Source organism: Solanum pennellii, chromosome 3, assembly GCF_001406875.1.
Source record: "Solanum pennellii chromosome 3, SPENNV200".
NCBI classification, from domain to species: Eukaryota; Viridiplantae; Streptophyta; class Magnoliopsida; order Solanales; family Solanaceae; genus Solanum; species Solanum pennellii.
This window is the reverse complement of record NC_028639.1, coordinates 71913061-71935033: the sequence shown is the minus strand read 5'-3', so window position 1 is coordinate 71935033 and position 21973 is coordinate 71913061. Positions and strand designations below refer to the sequence as shown.

The window sequence follows — 21973 nt, the reverse complement described above, 5'->3', positions numbered from 1 at the left end:
CAACTTTTTAGTTCTCTTGGACAAACAAAGTTGATATGTTCTTATTTAAGCAAAAGGTTTCCATTTTCGTCAACCGAGATTCTCGATTAAATGGCTCATGACTAGGACGAAACAAAAGTGAAAAGATAGTGATGTGAGAATAAATTACTTGATTATTCCCCCAACCAAATATGTTGGTGTTTATATATTATTTACGAGTAATCCCAAAAAAGAAAAGAAGTATGCAAGTACTCCAGAAAAGGATAGACAGTACTTCCTAATAATTTCGATGTTTATATACACAATGATAAGGATTCTAAAACTTGCCTATTCATGTCATATGAATAATTCGCTCATTATTAACACTCCTGAAAGTTAGAGCTTACATATCGTATGCTCCTAGTTTGCCAAAACATACTCAATTCTGGAACCATGAAGTAATTCTGTAAGATATCTAATAATTGTTGTTGTATCTGCTAACTCGTCATTTGAGTTGACGAAACCTGTCACAGTGCACCTCTATTTGATCTTTGTTTTATAAAATGACAATCTTCGTTCTTTAATAAAACAAGGATTTAAAGCAATACATTTTGCAGCTCTGACACCATGTAAAAGAATGAAGAAAATAAGAGATGTCGAGAATGAATTACTTGATTATTCCCTCAAACATGTTGGGGTTTAAATAGTATCCACAAGTAATCTTAACAAGGAAAGGAAAGTAATTCATATTTCTAATTACACAACCATAAGGATCCTGATAGCCGGCTAGACCAAGCTTCTTCAAAGCCAAATATGCTTTTTTTTCAAAGTTGAGATGTTGGGCAAGCTTTTAGGATAAGAAAAAAGTGTTTTTGAGAAGCTTAAAAAAGTGGTTTCTCCACAAAAGTACTTTTGAAAAGGCACTTTTGAAAAAATAGACATAAAAACACTATTTAAAAGTTTGGCCAACACCACTTGTTGCTCGAAAGTGTTTCCTAAATTGAATGATTGATTAGCCAACAGAAACTGTTTTTTCACCAAAAGGACTTTTCAAAGAAAACACTTACCAAAATAAGTCGATGTTAGAAGCTTGGTCAAACATGCTATAAACCTTTCTATATATATATATATATATACATATATGCCGTATTAATAATTTCCTAAATCTTAAAAAACTCAGCCTTTCGTAAGTAGGAGATACAAGCAAAAACATTCACACTACAGAGTAGCACCTTAAGGTCAAATTTCTGCTCACTTGTGGAGCCACCAAATACTAAGATGAAAAAGTTTAGTTACTATTTTGGGTGTATAAAAAGAAGGGTAACATTTGCATTGTCAAAATACTATAATGATAGCATTTGCATTGTCAACAAAAGTTGAGCAACTTAAATTGTGCACCATATGTACTCTAGTGTTATACAAGCAACCTTTTTTTTTGACTTTTCAGTTTTGCTTATTTGTTAAACAAAAACAACTTTATCTAGAATATATGGTATTTTTGCTATAAACAAGAATAACACACACGTTAAGAAACCAGATGATCAGATAAGAGTGAAAATAATCTACCAAAACTATATTATGTAAGGCATTTTCTTCAAGCATATCAAAGAAGTCGGTCTTTTTCATCCCATTCTAATAATTATCTTCCACGTGTTCAATACACATCATTGTACTTTGGGATGGAGTTGGGGAGAGAAGAGACCGCATTTACTTATATTACTAGCAAATTGTATTGCACTTTACTATTGGCATGCTAAAAAGAACTTGAGAGGAAAGAACACATACATTGATGAGGCATATCAATGACCTTAGCAGTAACACCAAGCAAATCACCTCCAGAATACCTCTGTAATAAATGAAAAATCCATTCAGTGCAGACAATACTAGGGGAACATGGAAGTAAATAAGGGGCTAAAGGGGTAGATAAATGGTCAAGATGATTGCGAGAAAACATCTATGAGCTAAGACGTACTTTCTACTCAAATAAAGGCCTTACCAAATGCACATCAATCATTGGAACCTCAGAACTCTTCCGATTAATCACAAACAACCATGGCACGTGATATTTTTCTCTTCCAACTTGGAATGATCTGCAGATGAATTATTGATAATAGTAGTAATTAGTCACACTTCCAGAGTCTTTAATGGTCAAAATACCAATGAGAATGTGTAATGGATAAATGCAGAATTAAACAGGAGATGTAACATCACCAAATTACAAAATAGATAGTAAGTGACACTAGACCACATCAAGTTGACTCACACCACATTCACTGGAATAAGAAATTAGTAATAATACAGATGACTATGTCAGAAGATAATGAAAATGAAATATCATTAAGTGCTTCTGTTAGAGCTACGAAAAAGTTAATAACCTCTACAGTTTAGTACTGTCAGGGGCGTGAAGTGTGGATAAGATAGGAAGGGGTTAATGTTATCACTCCTTAGTCCTCCAAAATTTTAAAGCAGTAGTTATTTCTTTCCACTGAAGTTATTTGTTGTTCCTTCTAGTAGTAGTTATTTCGTTGTAGTAGTGCAGTTTTTTATTCAGGTAATGTTAGAAAATCATGTCCTAGTTTTTAGGGGTAGTTATCTAAGTAGAAAATAATTCTTAAGTTTTTGAGTACATTAACTTGAGATTGCAGATTCTATCTTAATGAACCAGCACCATAGGTCGTAGGAAGAAAACATCACAATTTATCTTGTAGCGACCCATACATAGATCCACGACAGGGGACCATAACAGTTAACCTTTTAGCACTAACCGAAACAATGTAAAGATTGCACAAACGTCATATTTGTTGATTGTATGATCAACGAAGGAGCTATGTTGCTCGGACTCTTCAATAATGTCAGCAGGTGCATGTTGAATTCTCCAAAGGTAGTGAATTGTTGGAGAATCTGACACAGGTATGCATCGAAAGTGAAAAATCCGCGCAACTCAGCCATGGAGCTCAAATACTAACTCTCACTAAAGACAACACAAACCTGTCTTTCTGGAAGTACCAATAAAGGACATTGATGAAGTTCATACAGGAAAGTGTATGACACATAGCTTTGTAAAGGAATCTTGGCTCATTAACTAACACATTACACATGTAGAAATATATATATGCAAAATAAAGTAGAACAACTCCTTTTGTTAATCAATTACATTTCAATCAAAATAGAGTAGTCAAAGTTTTAACTTCTAAACATTTAGGTTGCATATTTATACTAGGTTGCATAATTGTTAGTATTTTAAATAATATGCATATGTTATTTATGTAACTATATACTTCGGTATGGTATTCGGTATGTTATTTCTAAATACCAAATACCGTACTGAATACGAAATTAAAGTAAAATGTATACCAAATACCATAATATCAAAACCAGAGTATTAACATTTTTGGCATGGTATGGTAATTTGGTATATACCATACCATGCCCACCCCTACCTGTGATCAATTAAGCAGGTTAGATTCCTTATCTCTGACTTGTAAAAATGTGTCTAAAAGGTAAAACTAATTCATCCCGCAACTTATGTCCAATGGCAAAAAAGTTCTGCCAAGCAAATTTTCTCAAGTGCAGAACATTTATTTTAATAAAATTATGTAGGGCTAAAATTCATGACCACCCCTTTTAGGGTCAATCTTGCAAATCACCCAGCTAGTGCAAGCAAAAAAACACTAACCGAAATCTAATTATGAACTTAACGGAATTTCATCATAATAAGACTAAGACTTGTTTTACAAAACCCTGATTGACTTCTTGATTAACAGAGTGTAGTTTCCCATTTTAGCTCTGAACAACATCAACCAGTAACCTCACCCTCTTAAATTTCAGTTTAGACCATTTTTCTTATGTCCATGTAGTGCACATCTCACCTCAAAATACTAAAAGTTCCAACATATAACTATACACAATACCAACCCTCCACTTATCTTTTAATTCACCCTCTGTTGAAACCTAATCTGTAGCCTTATTTTCTTGGTGCACTGTCCTTTGCAGCAACCCTCTATGTTTTGAAAAGAGCTAACTTAAACCAAACACTGATATTAGTAACATTTTGACATAAAAATCAGCATAAAGTTTGTATTGATAAACAAAATGCATCCCTAGATTGGTTAATTATAAGAGATCCCCTAAACAAAACTTACAGGGACAACAATATCAAGTATAGTTTGAAATCATTTACAGGGTTACTTTTACGCCAAATTTAAAAAGTAATACTCCTTCCATTCAAGTTTATGTGACACAATTTAACTGGGCACGGAATTCGAGAAATAAGATAAAACTTTGTTATGTCTACTAGATTTTCCTTAAAGTTATTATAGTGCTTACTTTTAGTTGACTTTTCATCACACTAAAGACTTTAACGGGACCAATAAGGGTAAAGTGGAGATGGTGCCATTAAATAGTTGTCAAGTAAGGGAAGGTGACATTTTTTTTTTTGAAAATGGTAACTTAAGGTGACATTTTTTTTGGAATGGATCAAAAAAGAAGTGCCATATAAATTGGGATGGCAGGAGTAAAATGTTCAAGTTTATTCTCTCGATGGAATTTCTTGATTCTCAAAAATCTAGAACTTCTTTCCTTCTAAACCACTCACCAAATGCATGTTGGAATAATTCTATAAAACCATTACTTCTCACTAATATCCCCTAACTACACCACACCAACATTTGAAAAGATAAATTGTTATATTTGGCACCCAGCTCATTACAACCATACTTGGAATATTTTCCAGAGTTGCGATATGACAACAGAGTGTAAGAACAAACGGAAATTATCTTCAGCCACCGTAGCACATTAATAACATTTGAAACTCAGTTGATAACCCCTCTTTCTTAGGTTTTCATACGTAAGACAAGCCTTTCCAGCCACTGATCATAACCATATTATCTAAGACGGTGCATCTATCATTCAAATTTGTTTCCAAAGCCATCTCCAGCCAACCTGGCTATTCCCACGAGAATTTGATAAGCTGATTTGACTAAATAAATTCCTTGTGCTAGTCCCAACCCCCACCAAAGAGTCTTCACAGTCAGTTAGATTTGCATCTAATCAAGTTAGTTCGATAGTTCAGCAATGCTACCCACTTCTCAATCATATATTAATCTTCTGAAACTTGGATTTCAACATTGTTGTCCCCTCACTAATTCTAATTTAGCCTGGGGATTTGTTTCAACTAGGGGGAAAAACAGGAAATTGGTCTTCTAGAGGACCATGTCCAATCTAGTATCATCCCAGAAGACAGCTCTTCTACATTCCCACCTGCATTTCAGTGTACCCCATACGGAGAATTAATCTTCTAGGTACATTATTGAGATCCCTCACAACACCAGTAATTACCTTCCTTAAAAGATCTTGTTGTCATTATTGTATCTCCTGAACTATTTGAATAAAGGACTTCTGACATCCTACCTGAAGTTTCTGATTTCCAATCTCCAAATAATGATAGTCTTTCATTCACCAGGTGGAATGCATCTTTTCCTGTTACTTGCCAAATAAAGTTCTTTTATGAGAGTATCTATCCTACTTTCCACCTTAACTGATGAGAGAAATATCCCTATCACATATGTTGGTAACAAATCCACCACACTACTAAAACTACTCTACCTCCCAAGGGAGATATTGAATTTTCTACTTGGTCAATCTCTTTCCACTCTAGCATCCGTTCCCGTATCTTTTTTTTTTTTGAATAAAGGTAACATTAATTAACTATTATGAAAAAAAGGGATACTCAAAGAAGTATTCCAGTAATACTTTTAATAAAATTACCGAGGGAGAGCTAACCCTACTAAAGCTTCATAAATAATCTAAAATACTAGGAATATCCTCTTCTTCTTGAGGATTTCGTGCGTACACCAAAAAAAGAAAAGGACTAGACAGCTTATCTTGAGATTTTGCAGAGAGTAACTCTTGTTTTCAAAACATCTCTGGTTCCTTTCCATCCATATAGTCCACCAAATGCATCTCTCCCAGTGTCCCGAGTCCTGATTGATTCCCATCTCTGTTCCACCAAGCTAGAGCATCTTTGATGCTCCTTGGCATTGTCCAGCTTATGCCTCTTAAATTAATGAAAAATTGTCATAACTTCACAGTCGCTCTGCAATGTAGAAAGAGATGATTTATTCTCTCAATCTCACATTCATAACAAGAGCACCTGGAACAAATTTGACGACCTCTTTTCATAAGGTTGTCCTTGGAGAGTGTAGCTGTAACAACCCTAAAATAGAATAGATAAATACTTAAGGTGATTTAATTATTATTTAAAAATCTATAATTTTAAGGGCATAATGGTCCTTTCACGTATTGATTAAAACAAATGAGATTTTGTATTAATTTAATTAAATCCTATTTAACTAAGTCTTGAATTTAGTCTCCTAATCCTAATAACTCTCTCCCTCACGTTTCTCAACTCTCATTCTCTCACGCTCTAACAAGAAAGCTCAAGAACAGTTTAATAACAATTGTCCTTCACACTTGAAAAACGCACGAAAAGTTTTAAGAAAAGCAAGGTAATCAAAAACGTCAAGGCAAAGGGAGGTTGTTCGTCGAGTGGCGTGTACATTGAGGAGAATTTGGGCGTGGTTTGGAGGAGTTTCTGGGCAGCGGCTGCACACTAGAACAACATCAAAAGGTATGGATTTCTTTCCTTTTGGTTCCTTTCCCAGGAAGAGTCAAGGTATTCACAGAAAACTCTGTTCATGAGATCCATAAATGCAGCAGGTGCATTCGTGAGACCAAATGACATAACCAAGAACTCATAATGACCATAACGGGTACGAAAGGTTGTCTTTGGGACATCTCCATCCCTAACCCTAAGTTGATGATACCCTAAACAAAGATCAATCTTAGAGAAGAATTTAGACCCTTGGAGCTGATCGAACAAATCATCGATTCTGGAAAGTGGATACTTATTCTTTATAGTGACTTTGTTGAGCTGCCGATAATCGATACACATTCTAAGGGTTCCATCCTTTTTCACAAACAACACTGGAGCACCCCAAGGGGATATGCTCAGTTGAATGAAACCCTTATCAGTGAGATCTTTTAACTGCAGCTTCAACTCTTTGAGTTTTGCTGGAGCCATTCTATAAGGAGGAATCGAGATTGTTTAGTATTGGGTTCTAAGTCAATAACAAAGTCAATCTCTCGAAGGGAAGGACACATCTAGGAACTCATTCACTACGGGTACGGAGTCTATGAAGGAATGTCATGATCTAAATCATTAACACTCACAAGATGACATAGTAACCCCTTGGACATCATTTTATTAGCCTTTAAGATTAGAAATCAAGGGATTAGGATGACTCGAATTGTACCCCTCCCATACTAACTCTTCTTAATCAGGGAAGTGAAATCCCACCACTCTACTACGACAGTCCAAGCAAGCATAATAACTGTGAAGCCAGTCCATGCCAAGAATAATATCAAAATCATGCATGTGTAACTCAATCAAGTTTGCACACAATCTTACCTCTTACAACTATTGGGCAATCCTTGTATACCTTAACAGTTCTTACATTTTCTCCTATAGGCGTACTAACCACTATAGGATCATGCAGAACTTCACGTAGTATTTCAAAAGTAAGGGCAAGCAGAGGAGTCACAAAGGAAAGCTAGACCCTGAATCAAGTAGAGCATAAATAAAAGTTGAGAATACTTGCAGCATACCTGTGACCACATCAGCGGACTTTTTTAGCTCATCCCTGCCCTTCAGGGCATAGAATCTGTTCCTCTTGGGAGGCTCGGCTGCTGTTGCACTCTGAGGGTTAGGCCTAGGCTAAGCATTACCTCCAGCCTGACCTCTGTTCTGTGGACAGTCTCTAACCATGTGTCCACTCTTACCACAACCGTAGCAGGCAATAGTGCCCTGTCTGCACTCTCCACTGTGAGCTCGGCCACACTTAACACAATTCTTCTTAGGACGCTGCATCTCACCTCCGTTGCCCCTCTTGGGTTTAGGTCTGCCACCTCTCGGTGTTGTACTCCTCTGAGAGTTAGAAATCCCCAAACTCTGTTGCCCCTTCTTGAATTTGGGCTGCTCACGGATGCCAAAATTGTTTCTGTGGCCTCCATGGCTGGGACCTGCCTGATCTTGAGGCCTAGGCCTCCTAACATCACGAACACCTCTCTTCTTGCGGCTGTCCTCTACCTGCTGGACATGTACAATTAACCTGGAAAGGTTCATATTATCATGGAGCATGCAGACCGACACTCCTCCTCCAGGTCTCCATTGATTCCCGTGAGGAACCTGCCCATCTCATCCCGGCTGTTCTAAACCAGGAAAGTAGCATACCTGGATAATTTCAACAAAGCTAAGTATTCTCCTCACTGTTGCTATTAAATATTAAGGAAAGTAACGTACCTTGATAGCTTAACAAACTATAGGGAATACTCCCTGACCGTCATAGAGCCTTGTTTAAGGTTGATGAACTCCTCAACCTTGGCCTCCCTCATCTCTCTTGGGAAGAATCTCTGCAGAAATGTTGTCTTGAACAGCTCCCATGTGACTGGCACTCCACCTAAGATACGGCTATCTTTCCACATCTTGCACCAAGTCTGTGCAACATCCTTAAGCTGGTAGGAAGTCAGCTAGCCTTCTCAATATCAGTGGCCCCCATAGCCACCGAGATCTTATGCACCTCGTCTACAAACTCTTGAGGATCCTCTGGTGTCTTAGCCCCTGTGAATATAGAAGGATTCATCCTCGTGAAATCACGCAGTCTGTCAGCCATGCTGCGAACCGGTGGGTTCTCTTTCTGAATATCTTGCCGGTTGACTTGGGCGGTCATAGCCTGAGCCTACATCGTGATGGCATGTGTCATCTGGGCTAGAGATGCCCTCAATATTGTTGATGTGGACTTATTATTCTGATTTGAGGTGAGGGCATCTCTAGCCCAGATGGCACAGGCCATCACGATGCAGGCTCAGGCTATGACTACCCAAGTCAACCGGCAGGATGTTCAGAGGGAGAACCCACCGGTTCGCAGCATGACTGACAGACTGCGAGATTTCACGAGGATGAATCCTCCCATATTCACAGGGGCTAAGACATAAGAAAATCCTCAAGAGTTTGTAGACGAGGTGCATAAGATCCCGGTGGCTATGGGGGCCACTGATATTGAGAAGGCTGAGCTGGCTTTCTACCAGCTCAAGGATGTTGCAAAGACTTGGTGCAAGATGTGGCAAGATAGTCGTGTCTTAGGTGGAGTGCCAGTCACATGGGAGTTGTTCAAGACAACATTTCAGCAGAGATTCTTCCTAAGAGAGATGAGGGAGGCCAAGGTTGAGGAGTTCATCAACCTTAAACAAGGCTCTATGATGGTCAGGGAGTATTCCCTAAAGTTTGTTAAGCTATCAAGGTATGTTACTTCCCTTAATATTTAATAGCAAGAATGAGGAGAGTACTTAGCTTTGTTGAAATTATCCAGGTATGCTATTTTCCTAGTTTAGAACAACAGAGATGAGATGGGCAGGTTCCTCACGGGAATCAATGGAGACCTGGAGGAGGAGTGTCGGTCTGCATGCTCCATGATAATATGGACATTTCCAAGTTAATTGTGCATGTCCAGCAGGTATAGGACAGCCGCAAGAAGAGAGGTGTTCGTAATGTTAGGAGGCCTAGGCCTCAAGATCAGGCAGGTCCCAGCCATGGAGGCCACAGAAACAATTTTGGCGTCCGTGAGCAGCCCAAATTCAAGAAGGGGCAACAGAGTTCGGGGATTTCTAACTCTCAGAGGAGTACAACATCGAGAGGTGGCAGACCTGAACTCAAGAGGGGCAACGGAGGTGAGATGCAGCGTCCTAAGAAGAATTGTGTTAAGTGTGGCCGAGCTCACAGTGGAGAGTGCAGACAGGGCACTATTGCCTGCTATGGTTGTGGTAAGAGTGGACACATGGTCAGAGACTTGTCCACAGAACAGAGGTCAGGCTGGAGATAATGCTTAGCCTAGGCCTAACCCTCAGAGTGCAACAGCAGCCGAGCCTCTCAAGAGGAACAGATTCTATGCCCTGAAAGGCAGGGATGAGCTAAAAAAGTCTGCTTATGTTGTCACAAGTATGCTGCAAGTATTCTCAACTTCTATTTATGCTCTACTAGATCCAGGGTCTACGCTTTCCTTTGACTCCTCTGTTTGCCCTTACTTTTGAAATACTACGTGAAGTTCTACATGATCCTACAGTGGTTAGTACGCCTTTAGGAGAAAATGTAAGAATTAATAGGGTATACAAGGATTGCCCATTAGTTGTAAGTGGTAAGATTGTGTGCAAACTTGATTGAGTTACCCATGCATGATTTTGATATTATTCTTGGCATGGACTAGCTTCACAGTTATTATGCTTGCTTGAACTGTCGTAGTAGAGTGGTGAGATTTCACTTCCCTGATGAAGAAGAGTTAGTCTGGGAGGGGTACAATTCGAGTCATCCTAATCCCTTGATTTCAAATCTTAAGGCTAATAAAATGATATGTCCAAGGGATTACTATGTCATCTTGTGAGTGTTAATGATTTAGATCATGACATTCCTTCATAGGCTCCGCGCCCGTAGTGAATGAGTTCCTAGATGTGTTTCCTAAAGATTTGCCCGGAGTCCCTCCCCTTCAAGAGATTGACTTTGGTATTGACTTAGAACCCAATGCTAAACCAATCTCTATTCCTCCTTATAGAATGGCTCCAGCAGAACTCAAAGAGTTGAAGCTACAGTTAAAGACCTCACTGATAAGGGTTTCATTCAGCAGAGCATATCCCCTTGGGGTGCTCCAGTGTTGTCTGTGAAAAAGGATGGAACCCTTAGAATGTGTATCGATTATCGGCAGCTCAACAAAGTCACTATAAAAAATAAGTATCCACTTTCCAGAATCGATGATTTGTTCGATCAGCTCCAAGGGTCTAAATTCTTCTCTAAGATTGATCTTCGTTTAGGGTATCATCAACTTAGGGTTAGGGATGGAGATGTCCCAAAGATAACCTTTCGTACCCGTTATGGTCATTATGAGATCTTGGTTAGGTCATTTGGTCTCAGGAATGCACCTGCTGCAGTTATGGATCTCATGAACAGAGTTTTCCGTGAATATCTTGACTCTTTCGTCATAGTATTCATTGATGACATTATCATCTACTCTAAGACCAAGGAAGAGCATGAACAGCATTTGAGACTAACCTTGCTGGTACTTAGACAGCATTAGTTGTATGCCAAATTCAGCAAGTGTGAATTCTGGTTGAGATCAATGACCTTCCTGGGTCATGTTGTGTCCGATCAAGGTGTAGAGGTGGGCCCTAGGAAGACTGAAGTTGTTAAGAACTTGCCGAAACCTCTTACTCCTACCGATATCCGTAGCTTATTGGGATTGGCTGGTTACTACCGCAGTTTGTGGAGGACTTTTCCTCTATTGTTGCCCCACTTACAGCTTTGACGAAGAAGAACGCTAAGTTTGAATGGACGGAGACTTGTGAGAAGAGTTTTCAGGAGCTCAAGGATAGACTCACTTCAGCCCCGGTGCTTACTCTACCCAAGTGTGGTGAGAATTACACGGTTTATTATGATGCATCTAGGGTTGGTTTGGGTTGTGTTCTCATGCAGGCTGGTAAGTTGATAGCCTATGCTTCCAGACAGCTCAAGTTCATGAGAAGAATTATCCCTCTCATGACCTGGAGTTGGCAGTTGTGGTGTTTGCACTGAAGCTGTGGAAACATTATCTGTATGGAGTGCACGTTGATGTTTCACATACCATAAGAGTCTCCAGTACGTGTTCACACAAAGGGAGTTGAATCTAGGTCAGCGGAGATGGTTGGAGCTGTTGAAGGGTTATGACATGAATGTGCACTACCATCCAGGTAAGGCTACTGTTGTAGATGATGCTTTGAGCAGGATGAGCATAGGAAGTACAGCCCACGTTGAGGATGAGAGGAAGGAGCTTGTGAAAGAGGTAGACAGACTGCCAGACCGGGAGTGCGATTGGTTGACTCTACTAGTGGGGGTGTTTCAGTTCATCCTAGTTCTGAATCATCCTTGGTAGTTGAAGTCAAGAAGGGTCGGCATCTTGATCCTGTGTTGATAGAGATGAAGGACTCAGTGTTGCTAAAAATGAATGAATCCTTCGCTTTGGGAGGTGATGACATACTTAGATACCAGGACAGGCTGTGTGTACCAGATGTGGATGATTTGCGGACCAGGATTGTGGCAGAGGCCCATGGTTCCAGATATTCCATGCATCCTGGGTCCACCAAAATGTATCATGATCTTAAGCAGATTTATTGGTGGGATGGCATGAAGAAGGACATTGCAGAATATGTGGCTAAGTGTCCTAATTGTCAGCAGGTTAAGGCAGAGCATCTTAAGCCTGGTGGTCTGACTCAGATTATTGAGGTTTCGACTTGGACTTAGTGGTTGGTCTTCCGAGGACTTTGAGTTTACCTATCAAGTATCTCAATTTACTTGCTAAGATAAAGGCTGGCCTTCCATATCTTTATAAGGTTTTTGCCCCAAAAGCAGGATTGTCTGCTTAAATGTGTACCTAAGGTACATTGATGGGAAAGAGTAAGACTTCTACTCCAGTTGACATGAAGACCAAATATATTTTCTTTTTTGAGGAAGGTAACAATGTGTATATATTTATAAATAGAACACCTTAGTTGGGCTGAAACCATATTTACAAGTGAAAAAGAGGAACAAACTGCTTCATCAGCCTAACAAAAAACAAGGGTGTTTATCATTGAAGCAGTATCTTCTATGCATCTTTGGTTAACCCAAAACAGAAAATTCTAAAGCAGCTCAACGTAATCCTTTTAAGAAACTGAACAAATTAGGTCTTATACATACACAAGGAAGGCAATCAAAACAAAAAGAAAATATTTCTTTAATCACTTAGGAGACGTGTGAGATGAAAGTCTCATGGACGGCTTTAAATGAGGGAAAGAAATAAGGGACCCTCTTTCTTGATTGATGCACATTTTATTTCTTCTTGCTCTCTTCATTTATTAGGATTAATATAGTAGTAGCTACTTATATCAGAAGACAATACCTAAGAACGCAATTATCAGTCCTACTCAAAAACGATAACCATTTTCCTTAAAGGCAACAACAAAATGGTCGTAAAGTGCGACAACTCTCCCTTAGAATTGGGAAAATGAGTTTGTGCGATGGGTTTCATATATTACAAGCCGTGTGGATGTCACATGGGTCTAACACCATTACTTTTAAGTGGATTATATTCGGGAGACCAAAAGGCTAAGGGATAAAAAATGCTCAGGTTATATTTGAAGGACTAAAATGAACCCACTCCCATACCAAAACTCCAATATCAGATGCATTATCATGAATGTGCAAGTTGAATCCCACCATAATAAATCTAAGGCAAAACAAGTAGATTGAATTTCCAAGAAAATAAGAAAAAGCGGGAAGTTTTGTCTTTCATGAAACTCACATCTTGTAAGGATCAGCTCCAGTAAAACCAGTTGGTTTTGGAATCGGTATCAACACCTACACCAATTATATTTCAACCCCATGAATAAACACAAAAATGAAAGAGATCAGCAGCAAAATCCCTAAAAAGTTACAACCCCAGAAGCACAAACTCAAGAAATGTATGGGGAAATGAAATTACCTCCCGATTAACCCCGAAAATGGGACAATGTTTTCCAATCATATCATGCCAAACAGTCCTCGACTGCAAGTAAATCAACCACAGAAAAAAATCAAACATAAAAGCTCGTAAATTGAAATAGTAAACGGGTTATACGTACAGAGTGGTATTGACCCATTTTGCTCATTGGAACGATGTCACCGGGGCGGTAAGCAACACAAGTGAAAACCATTGAAATCAGCAGCAATACAACAATGAGGGAGTCAACACCATGGCCAATCCCCATATTGTAACTACAGCAAGATATATGGACTCTTCCCTGAGATTATGAAACTTAAAAAATATAATATATATATATATATATATATATATATATATCATCATATGCATACAAAATGAAAAAGATTAAACAAATCAATATATTAGTCTAAATAAGAAAGAATAATCAATAAATTAAAATGTTCATAAGAAAGTCCAGTGGACTAACATTTTATGTTCAATTTATAAAGGAAGAAACTATGTATATCGTGATAAAATTATTAGCACCCCAAAAATAATTCATAATCAAACATAATAATAAGTTAATAATTCATAATCGACATATGAGAAATATCAATGAAACCCTACCAATCACATTGAAGATGAATTTAGAAGAAGAAGGGGAGGGGGAGAACATTAATGGATCTAGTCTTCACTGATTTGACTATTTATAAATCCACAAAGTTAACAGTTAGAAGTTGAAAAGAACTTTAAAACATTGAATTGGTATGGGAAAATGACAAGTCATTTTAGAGTATTGAAATAAGTGGCAGTACCACGGAAATTGATCCATCTGTATACACAAATACATATCAATTATATTATTGTAAAACTTAATATAATAAATTAGATATTTTATAACATTTTAATTTAATATTGGGAAATCAACAATTTAACTTTTTCCTAAATTTCTTCTCACTTTTTTTTAATTATTATTATTATTATTATTTCATTAAAAAAAAGAGTAGATTTCTAACATCACATGATATTTATATTTAATATAAGAAATCCTAATTGACTCTTGTTTTTTCACATTCTCTTCCTAATAAATAACTTAATTCACAAAAAAAAATAGTATTGAATTAATAAGATGTTTAATTTAGTCTAGGGGTTAAATGGTAATCCAACTTTTCATCTTTGCAGCTTCTCACTTAATATATATATATATATATATTATAAATGACGGAATGCCATGTGGCTGCACAACTTTTAAAAAACTCATCTCTAATTTTTTGATCCGCTTCACTTGCTATTTTATTTGATATTCGACCCAAAGTCCAACCTTATTACATAAATAGTAGATCCATAAAAAGCAAATTTTGGAGGGGATATTGAAAGATTGAAACTCTTAATCTTGCTTCAGCAGCCATGATTGCTACTACCATGACAAGAGTCTTCAAATTCTCATCTGGTGCCAATGAGCTTTCTTTACCCACGAACTTTTCAGCTTCTTTACAAAATTGTTTGAGGTTTCAACAATTGCAAATTGAAAAAATTTAGAAACTCACTTGGATTAATCAAGACAAGAATCTTGCTTTTAATTCTTAGTCTTTTCGTCAATACTAAAAGACTTCGTCAAGCCCCAATTTCCTCTCAATCTATTTGTGCTCTAACCTTAATTTACAAAGAGGGGTTAGTTAAAAGGGGGATTTTGATGATTTGTTAGGGTAGTTGCTACTATTTTCTAATTAGGTTTTATTAATTGTTGTGAGCGTAATTCATTTCGAGGAAAGTTTTTAAAAAAAAAATTGTTTCTTCAATGGAGTTTGATGTTGTTGGGGTAAATAAGGTTGTATTCGTTGGAAATTTTTTTTGATGGGGTTACGCTTTGAATAGGGTATTCGATGCGATTTTTGGGGGGGGTTGTGATAGAAATTTCAAAAAAATTATTTATGTATACATGGTTGTTGCGAGATGTTGTACGAAGAAATGGGTTAAAAGTTAATAATAGGCAAGTTCTTATTTTATTTCTACCACATCAAAATAGAATAATAGTTAAAGTAATCATATTATTGATTACAATTTTAGGCAATTACTATTTGTGCGATGGAAGATATACAAATGTAAATGGTTTTGTGTCTTCCTATCAAGGATATAGATATTGGCTAAAGGATTGGCCGGGTGACAATTTATCACTTCGATGTCAAGAAGATCTCTTTAATATGAAAGCATATTAAGGCGCATAATGTTATTGAAAGAACATTTGGACTATTAAAACGACATTGGAAAATTCTTAGAAGTCATTCATAGTACTCGATTAAGTTTCACGATAGAATTATTAGTACATGTTGTTTGATGCACAATTTCATTTGAAGAGAGATGGAAGTTGATCCCTTAGATGTGGAAATGAAATTCCACATGGAGAATCAACATGAATATATTAATACAATTGAAGCATTTGATGAATGGACTACTTGGAGGGATGAACTAACTAATGAAAGATTGGAAAATCAACTATTTATAATTTTGAACTATGTGGTCACTTTTGGTATGCCAATGCACTTCTGCATATGGTTTTCTGTTCACAGTAAAATGTAATAGCCTTTATTATTTTGTGAAAACGAATGATCAATCTTTTGTATGAGTCGCATTATTGTTTGTACACACAAATAGTGAATCTCAATATACATCTATTATTTTTTAATATAAGTAGTGAATTTGTATATATGTATTCACATTATCTTTTTCCAGATCAATCAAGTTGTATTACAATTTATTGGATTATAATTGACACAATTTAATAGTAAGTTGCAACTTAGTATTACAACACTATATTAACCAACTAAATCACATTAACTTATTTGAAGAACCTAACAACTTTCTAAGTCTAATTCGTTTAGTTTTAACTTAATTCCAACACTATATTAACCAACGAAATCACATTAAATTATTTAAAGAACTTAACAACTTTCTAAGTCTAATTAGTTTAGTTTTAACTTAATACCAACATTATATTAACCAACTAAAAACACATTAGCTTATTTGGAGAACTTAACAACTTTCTAAGTCTAATTAGTTTAGTTTAAACTTAATTACAAAACTTTATTGACCAATTTAACTTATTATACAACTTTCTAAGTCTAATTAGTTTAGTTTTAACTTAATTCCAATAATATATTCACCAATTTAACTTATTAACCAACTTAACAACTTTCTAAGTCTAATTAGTTTAGTTTTTACTTAATTCCAACCCTATATTCACCAATTTAACTTATTAACCAACTTAACAACTTTCTATGTCTAATTAGTTTAGTATTAACTTAAATCTAACACTATATTCACCAATTTAAATTATTAAACAACTTAACGACTTTCTAAGTCTAATTAGTTTAGTTTTAACTTCATTCCAGTAATATGTTCACCAATTTAACTTATTAACCAACTTAACAACTTTCTAAGTCTAATTAGTTTAGTTTTAACTTAATTCCAACATTATAATCACCAATTTAACTTATTAAACAACATAACAACTTTCTAAGTCTAATTAGTTTAGTTTTAACTTAATTCTAACACTGTATTCACCAATTTAACTTATTAAACAACTTAACAACATTCTAAGTCTAATTAGTATAGTTTTAACTTAATTCCAACACTATATTCACCAATTTAACTTATTAACCAACATAATTTAACAACTTTCTATGTCTAATTAGTTTAGTTTTAACTTAATTCCAACACTATACTCACCAATTTAACTTATTAAACAACTTAACAACTTTCTAAGTCTAATTAGTTTAGTTTTAACTTAGTTCCAATAACATATTCACCAATTTAACTTATTAACCAACTTAACAACTTCCTATGTCTAATTAGTTTAGTTTTAACTTAATTCCAACACTATATTCACCAATTTAACTTATTAAACAACTTAACAACTTTCTAAGTCTAATTAGTTTAGTTTTAACTTAGTTCCAATAACATATTCACCAATTTAACTTATTAACCAACTTAACAACTTTCTAAGTCTAATTAGTTTAGTTTTAACTTAGTTCCAATAACATATTCACCAATTTAACTTATTAACCAACTTAACAACTTTCTAAGTCTAATTAGTTTAGTTTTAACTTAGTTCCAATAACATATTCACCAATTTAACTTATTAACCAACTTAACAACTTTCTAAGTCTAATTAGTTTAGTTTTAACTTAGTTCCAATAACATATTCACCAATTTAACTTATTAACCAACTTAACAACTTTCTAAGTCTAATTAGTTTAGTTTTAACTTAGTTCCAATAACATATTCACCAATTTAACTTATTAACCAACTTAACAACTTTCTAAGTCTAATTAGTTTAGTTTTAACTTAGTTCCAATAACATATTCACCAATTTAACTTATTAACCAACTTAACAACTTTCTAAGTCTAATTAGTTTAGTTTTAACTTAGTTCCAATAACATATTCACCAATTTAACTTATTAACCAACTTAACAACTTTCTAAGTCTAATTAGTTTAGTTTTAACTTAGTTCCAATAACATATTCACCAATTTAACTTATTAACCAACTTAACAACTTTCTAAGTCTAATTAGTTTAGTTTTAACTTAGTTCCAATAACATATTCACCAATTTAACTTATTAACCAACTTAACAACTTTCTAAGTCTAATTAGTTTAGTTTTAACTTAGTTCCAATAACATATTCACCAATTTAACTTATTAACCAACTTAACAACTTTCTAAGTCTAATTAGTTTAGTTTTAACTTAGTTCCAATAACATATTCACCAATTTAACTTATTAACCAACTTAACAACTTTCTAAGTCTAATTAGTTTAGTTTTAACTTAGTTCCAATAACATATTCACCAATTTAACTTATTAACCAACTTAACAACTTTCTAAGTCTAATTAGTTTAGTTTTAACTTAGTTCCAATAACATATTCACCAATTTAACTTATTAACCAACTTAACAACTTTCTAAGTCTAATTAGTTTAGTTTTAACTTAGTTCCAATAACATATTCACCAATTTAACTTATTAACCAACTTAACAACTTTCTAAGTCTAATTAGTTTAGTTTTAACTTAGTTCCAATAACATATTCACCAATTTAACTTATTAACCAACTTAACAACTTTCTAAGTCTAATTAGTTTAGTTTTAACTTAGTTCCAATAACATATTCACCAATTTAACTTATTAACCAACTTAACAACTTTCTAAGTCTAATTAGTTTAGTTTTAACTTAGTTCCAATAACATATTCACCAATTTAACTTATTAACCAACTTAACAACTTTCTAAGTCTAATTAGTTTAGTTTTAACTTAGTTCCAATAACATATTCACCAATTTAACTTATTAACCAACTTAACAACTTTCTAAGTCTAATTAGTTTAGTTTTAACTTAGTTCCAATAACATATTCACCAATTTAACTTATTAACCAACTTAACAACTTTCTAAGTCTAATTAGTTTAGTTTTAACTTAGTTCCAATAACATATTCACCAATTTAACTTATTAACCAACTTAACAACTTTCTAAGTCTAATTAGTTTAGTTTTAACTTAGTTCCAATAACATATTCACCAATTTAACTTATTAACCAACTTAACAACTTTCTAAGTCTAATTAGTTTAGTTTTAACTTAGTTCCAATAACATATTCACCAATTTAACTTATTAACCAACTTAACAACTTTCTAAGTCTAATTAGTTTAGTTTTAACTTAGTTCCAATAACATATTCACCAATTTAACTTATTAACCAACTTAACAACTTTCTAAGTCTAATTAGTTTAGTTTTAACTTAATTCCAACACTATATTCACCAATTTAACTTATTAAACAACTTAACAACTTTCTAAGTCTAATTATTTAGTTGTGACTTAATTCCAATAATATGTTCACCAATTTGACTTATTAACCAACTTAACAACTTTCTAAGTCTAATTAGTTTAGTTTTAACTTAATTCCAACACTATATTTACCAGTTTAACTTATTAACCAACTTAACAACTTTCTAAGTCTAATTAGTTTAGTTTTAACTTAATTTCAACACTATATTAACCAACTAAATCACATTAGCTTATTTGAAGAGCTTAACACTTTCTAAGTGTAATAAGTTTAGTTTTAACTTAATTTCCAACACTATATTAACCGACTAAATCACATTAGCTTATTAGAAGAACTTAACCAACTTTTTTAGGTCTAATTAGTTTAGTTTTAACTTAATTCCAACACTTTATTCACCAATTTAACTTATTAAACAACTTAACAACTTTCTAAGTCTAATTAGTTTAGTTTTAACTTAATTCAATAATATATTCACCAATTTAACTTATTAACCAACTTAATTCCGTTTTTTATTAGCTTATTACTTACTTTTTTCGACTTCTTGAATCAAAAAATCTTGATCTCATTTTTTCAACTTTTTGAATCAAAAAATCTTGATTCTCATTTTTTTTATCAAGTAGTTGCAATTTACTAGATTAGCTAATATTGAGACACTTCAACTAAATGAAAACAAAAACGATTGGTAAACAGAATCAATTTAATTAAGGTAAACAGAATCAATTTTTCATAATAAAAGTATAACACATGCAAGGAAATAATTCTCACATTATATATAACGATGATCAGTATAGAAGATTTATTATTGAATACATTAAGATTTGAATTTGGATGGTCAAATGATAACAAAAGGGTCAATATTTTAAGAAAAAAACAGTACCAAGTGTACAACTGAACTGATCAGTGGCTTCAGAGATTGAAATTTTGTTGTTAATGGAGCCCAACATGATAGAACAGTACAAAAGTGCAAATTTCAGACCATTTCAAGCTTTTGAATCTTTTAGATTATTATGTTAACCTAAACTCCATGTACGGTACTAGTTTTCCCATCTAGCTAATTTGGATTAAAATACTCTTTAATAGCAAGATCCACTCGATGGATGTCAATATTGGTTTAGGTGGTAAAATACTCTTTATCAGTGACAACTTTATTCCAAGTACTCGAATTTGAGCCTCTAATTACTTATGAAGTGAATAGTATTTACCACTCTACCGCAACCTTTTTGATCTGTTGCATTAATTAATCATTGATTTCGCAATGTCATGTGAAGCTCTACTTGCATTGCAGACACTCTCTCTCTCATCTCAAGTACTAAAGCTTCCCCTTCCTCTAATGTCCACAAATGCTTAACCAATTGAACTTAGCTATCACATTAAATTGTAAAACCACCTACCTACATTCTATTATTTTTCTTCATTAATGCTTTCGAATATTTTCCTAGTAATAGTGTTACATCTTCCATCTACTTTATTTTCTCAAAAACTATAGAAATAATAACACCTCAGCGTGATTTTAATTACATAGTATGGAGTTTTTACTCTTTAGTAAAGGCTGCTGCAATTATATTTATTAAGTGATACCTAACCACTAGTGCAACCAAATAATGCATCACTTTCCTCCTTTACTGAGGGATTATTGGCATTGCAGAAAGCACAAAATCAGAAAACTAGTTCCTTTAGGTGGTCCTAAAGACTAATGAACATCAATAAAAAAATTATGAGGTAATAATAAAAAGGGATAACAAGCTGTTGATAAATTATGAACATCATTAAGAAAATTATGAGGTAATAATAAAAAGGGAAAACAAACCTGGACGGATCTGAGGAGATCCGTTTGGTACGAAATCACAGGCTTTTGAGCCTCAGCTTGAGCAGTTGGTGTTGTTGCTATCGCCCTCTAGCCGAGCTGCAGGATTGCTGTCGTTGGTTGGAGCTGCTGGCGGCCTGGAGTTCGCTGAGGAGAAGAGACGGGAGGGGGATAGAGGAAGAAAGAAGAGAGGATGGGGAAAGAGAGAGGGGTCGAGGGAAGAGGAGAAGAGGAAGACGAGAGGGAGAGAGAGGAGTCGCCGGGGCTGCTGATCGCCGGTGATCCGTTCGGAGGAGGAGAAGAGGAAAGCGGGGCGAGGGGCGAGGGGAGAAGAGATGAGGGAAAGAGAGAGAGGCGGGTGAAGGGGGTGAGTATGAGAGAGAAAATTTGACTTAGGGTTTTGTATTATTTTTTTTTTTCTTAAGAGAAGTATTTAATAGAATAATTAATTTATTGATCACAAAATGTTGGTATTTATTAAAATAATTATTTATATTTAATAAAAATTAACATCGTAAAGTCAATATTATTTAAATAAAATAATAATTTAAATAGGTCGGTATATATATATAAAAAAAATTAATAGAAGTATAATTTAATAAATTTAATTTATCGATCAAGTTAATTTTATAAATTTAAATTATATTTCTCCTAATTATATAATTTTAAATATAATATATAAATTTCGCCTTAAATTGATCATAGATATTTCTTTCGTTGATGATGTATTTCATACATAATTACTCAACGTATGAAAGATTTGTACGGACTAATAAATTTGTAAATTACTCTAGAAATATAAGTAT

At 34.6% G+C, this 21973-nt stretch overlaps 1 protein-coding gene across 2 annotated transcripts in view; it reads right to left on the bottom strand.

Annotated features, from left to right (window-relative positions):
• The window catches only part of LOC107014440, a 31103-nt gene extending 9541 nt beyond the window's left edge, over nt 1–21562 (bottom strand). Inside the window, exons 1-6 of one of the 2 annotated variants that reach the window (XM_027915805.1) lie at nt 21171–21562; nt 13693–13825; nt 13554–13616; nt 13374–13429; nt 1955–2048; nt 1744–1804 (exon numbers count right to left, since the gene is read on the bottom strand). In XM_027915805.1, coding sequence (XP_027771606.1) covers nt 1744–1804; nt 1955–2048; nt 13374–13429; nt 13554–13616; nt 13693–13818 — 400 coding nt within the window. In that variant the 5' untranslated portion in view covers nt 13819–13825; nt 21171–21562. Of the gene's footprint in view, nt 1–1743; nt 1805–1954; nt 2049–13373; nt 13430–13553; nt 13617–13692; nt 13852–21170 lie in introns of both variants that reach the window. The other variant, XM_015214355.2, reaches the window with a different exon arrangement.
• Nucleotides 21563–21973: the final 411 nt, after the last annotated feature.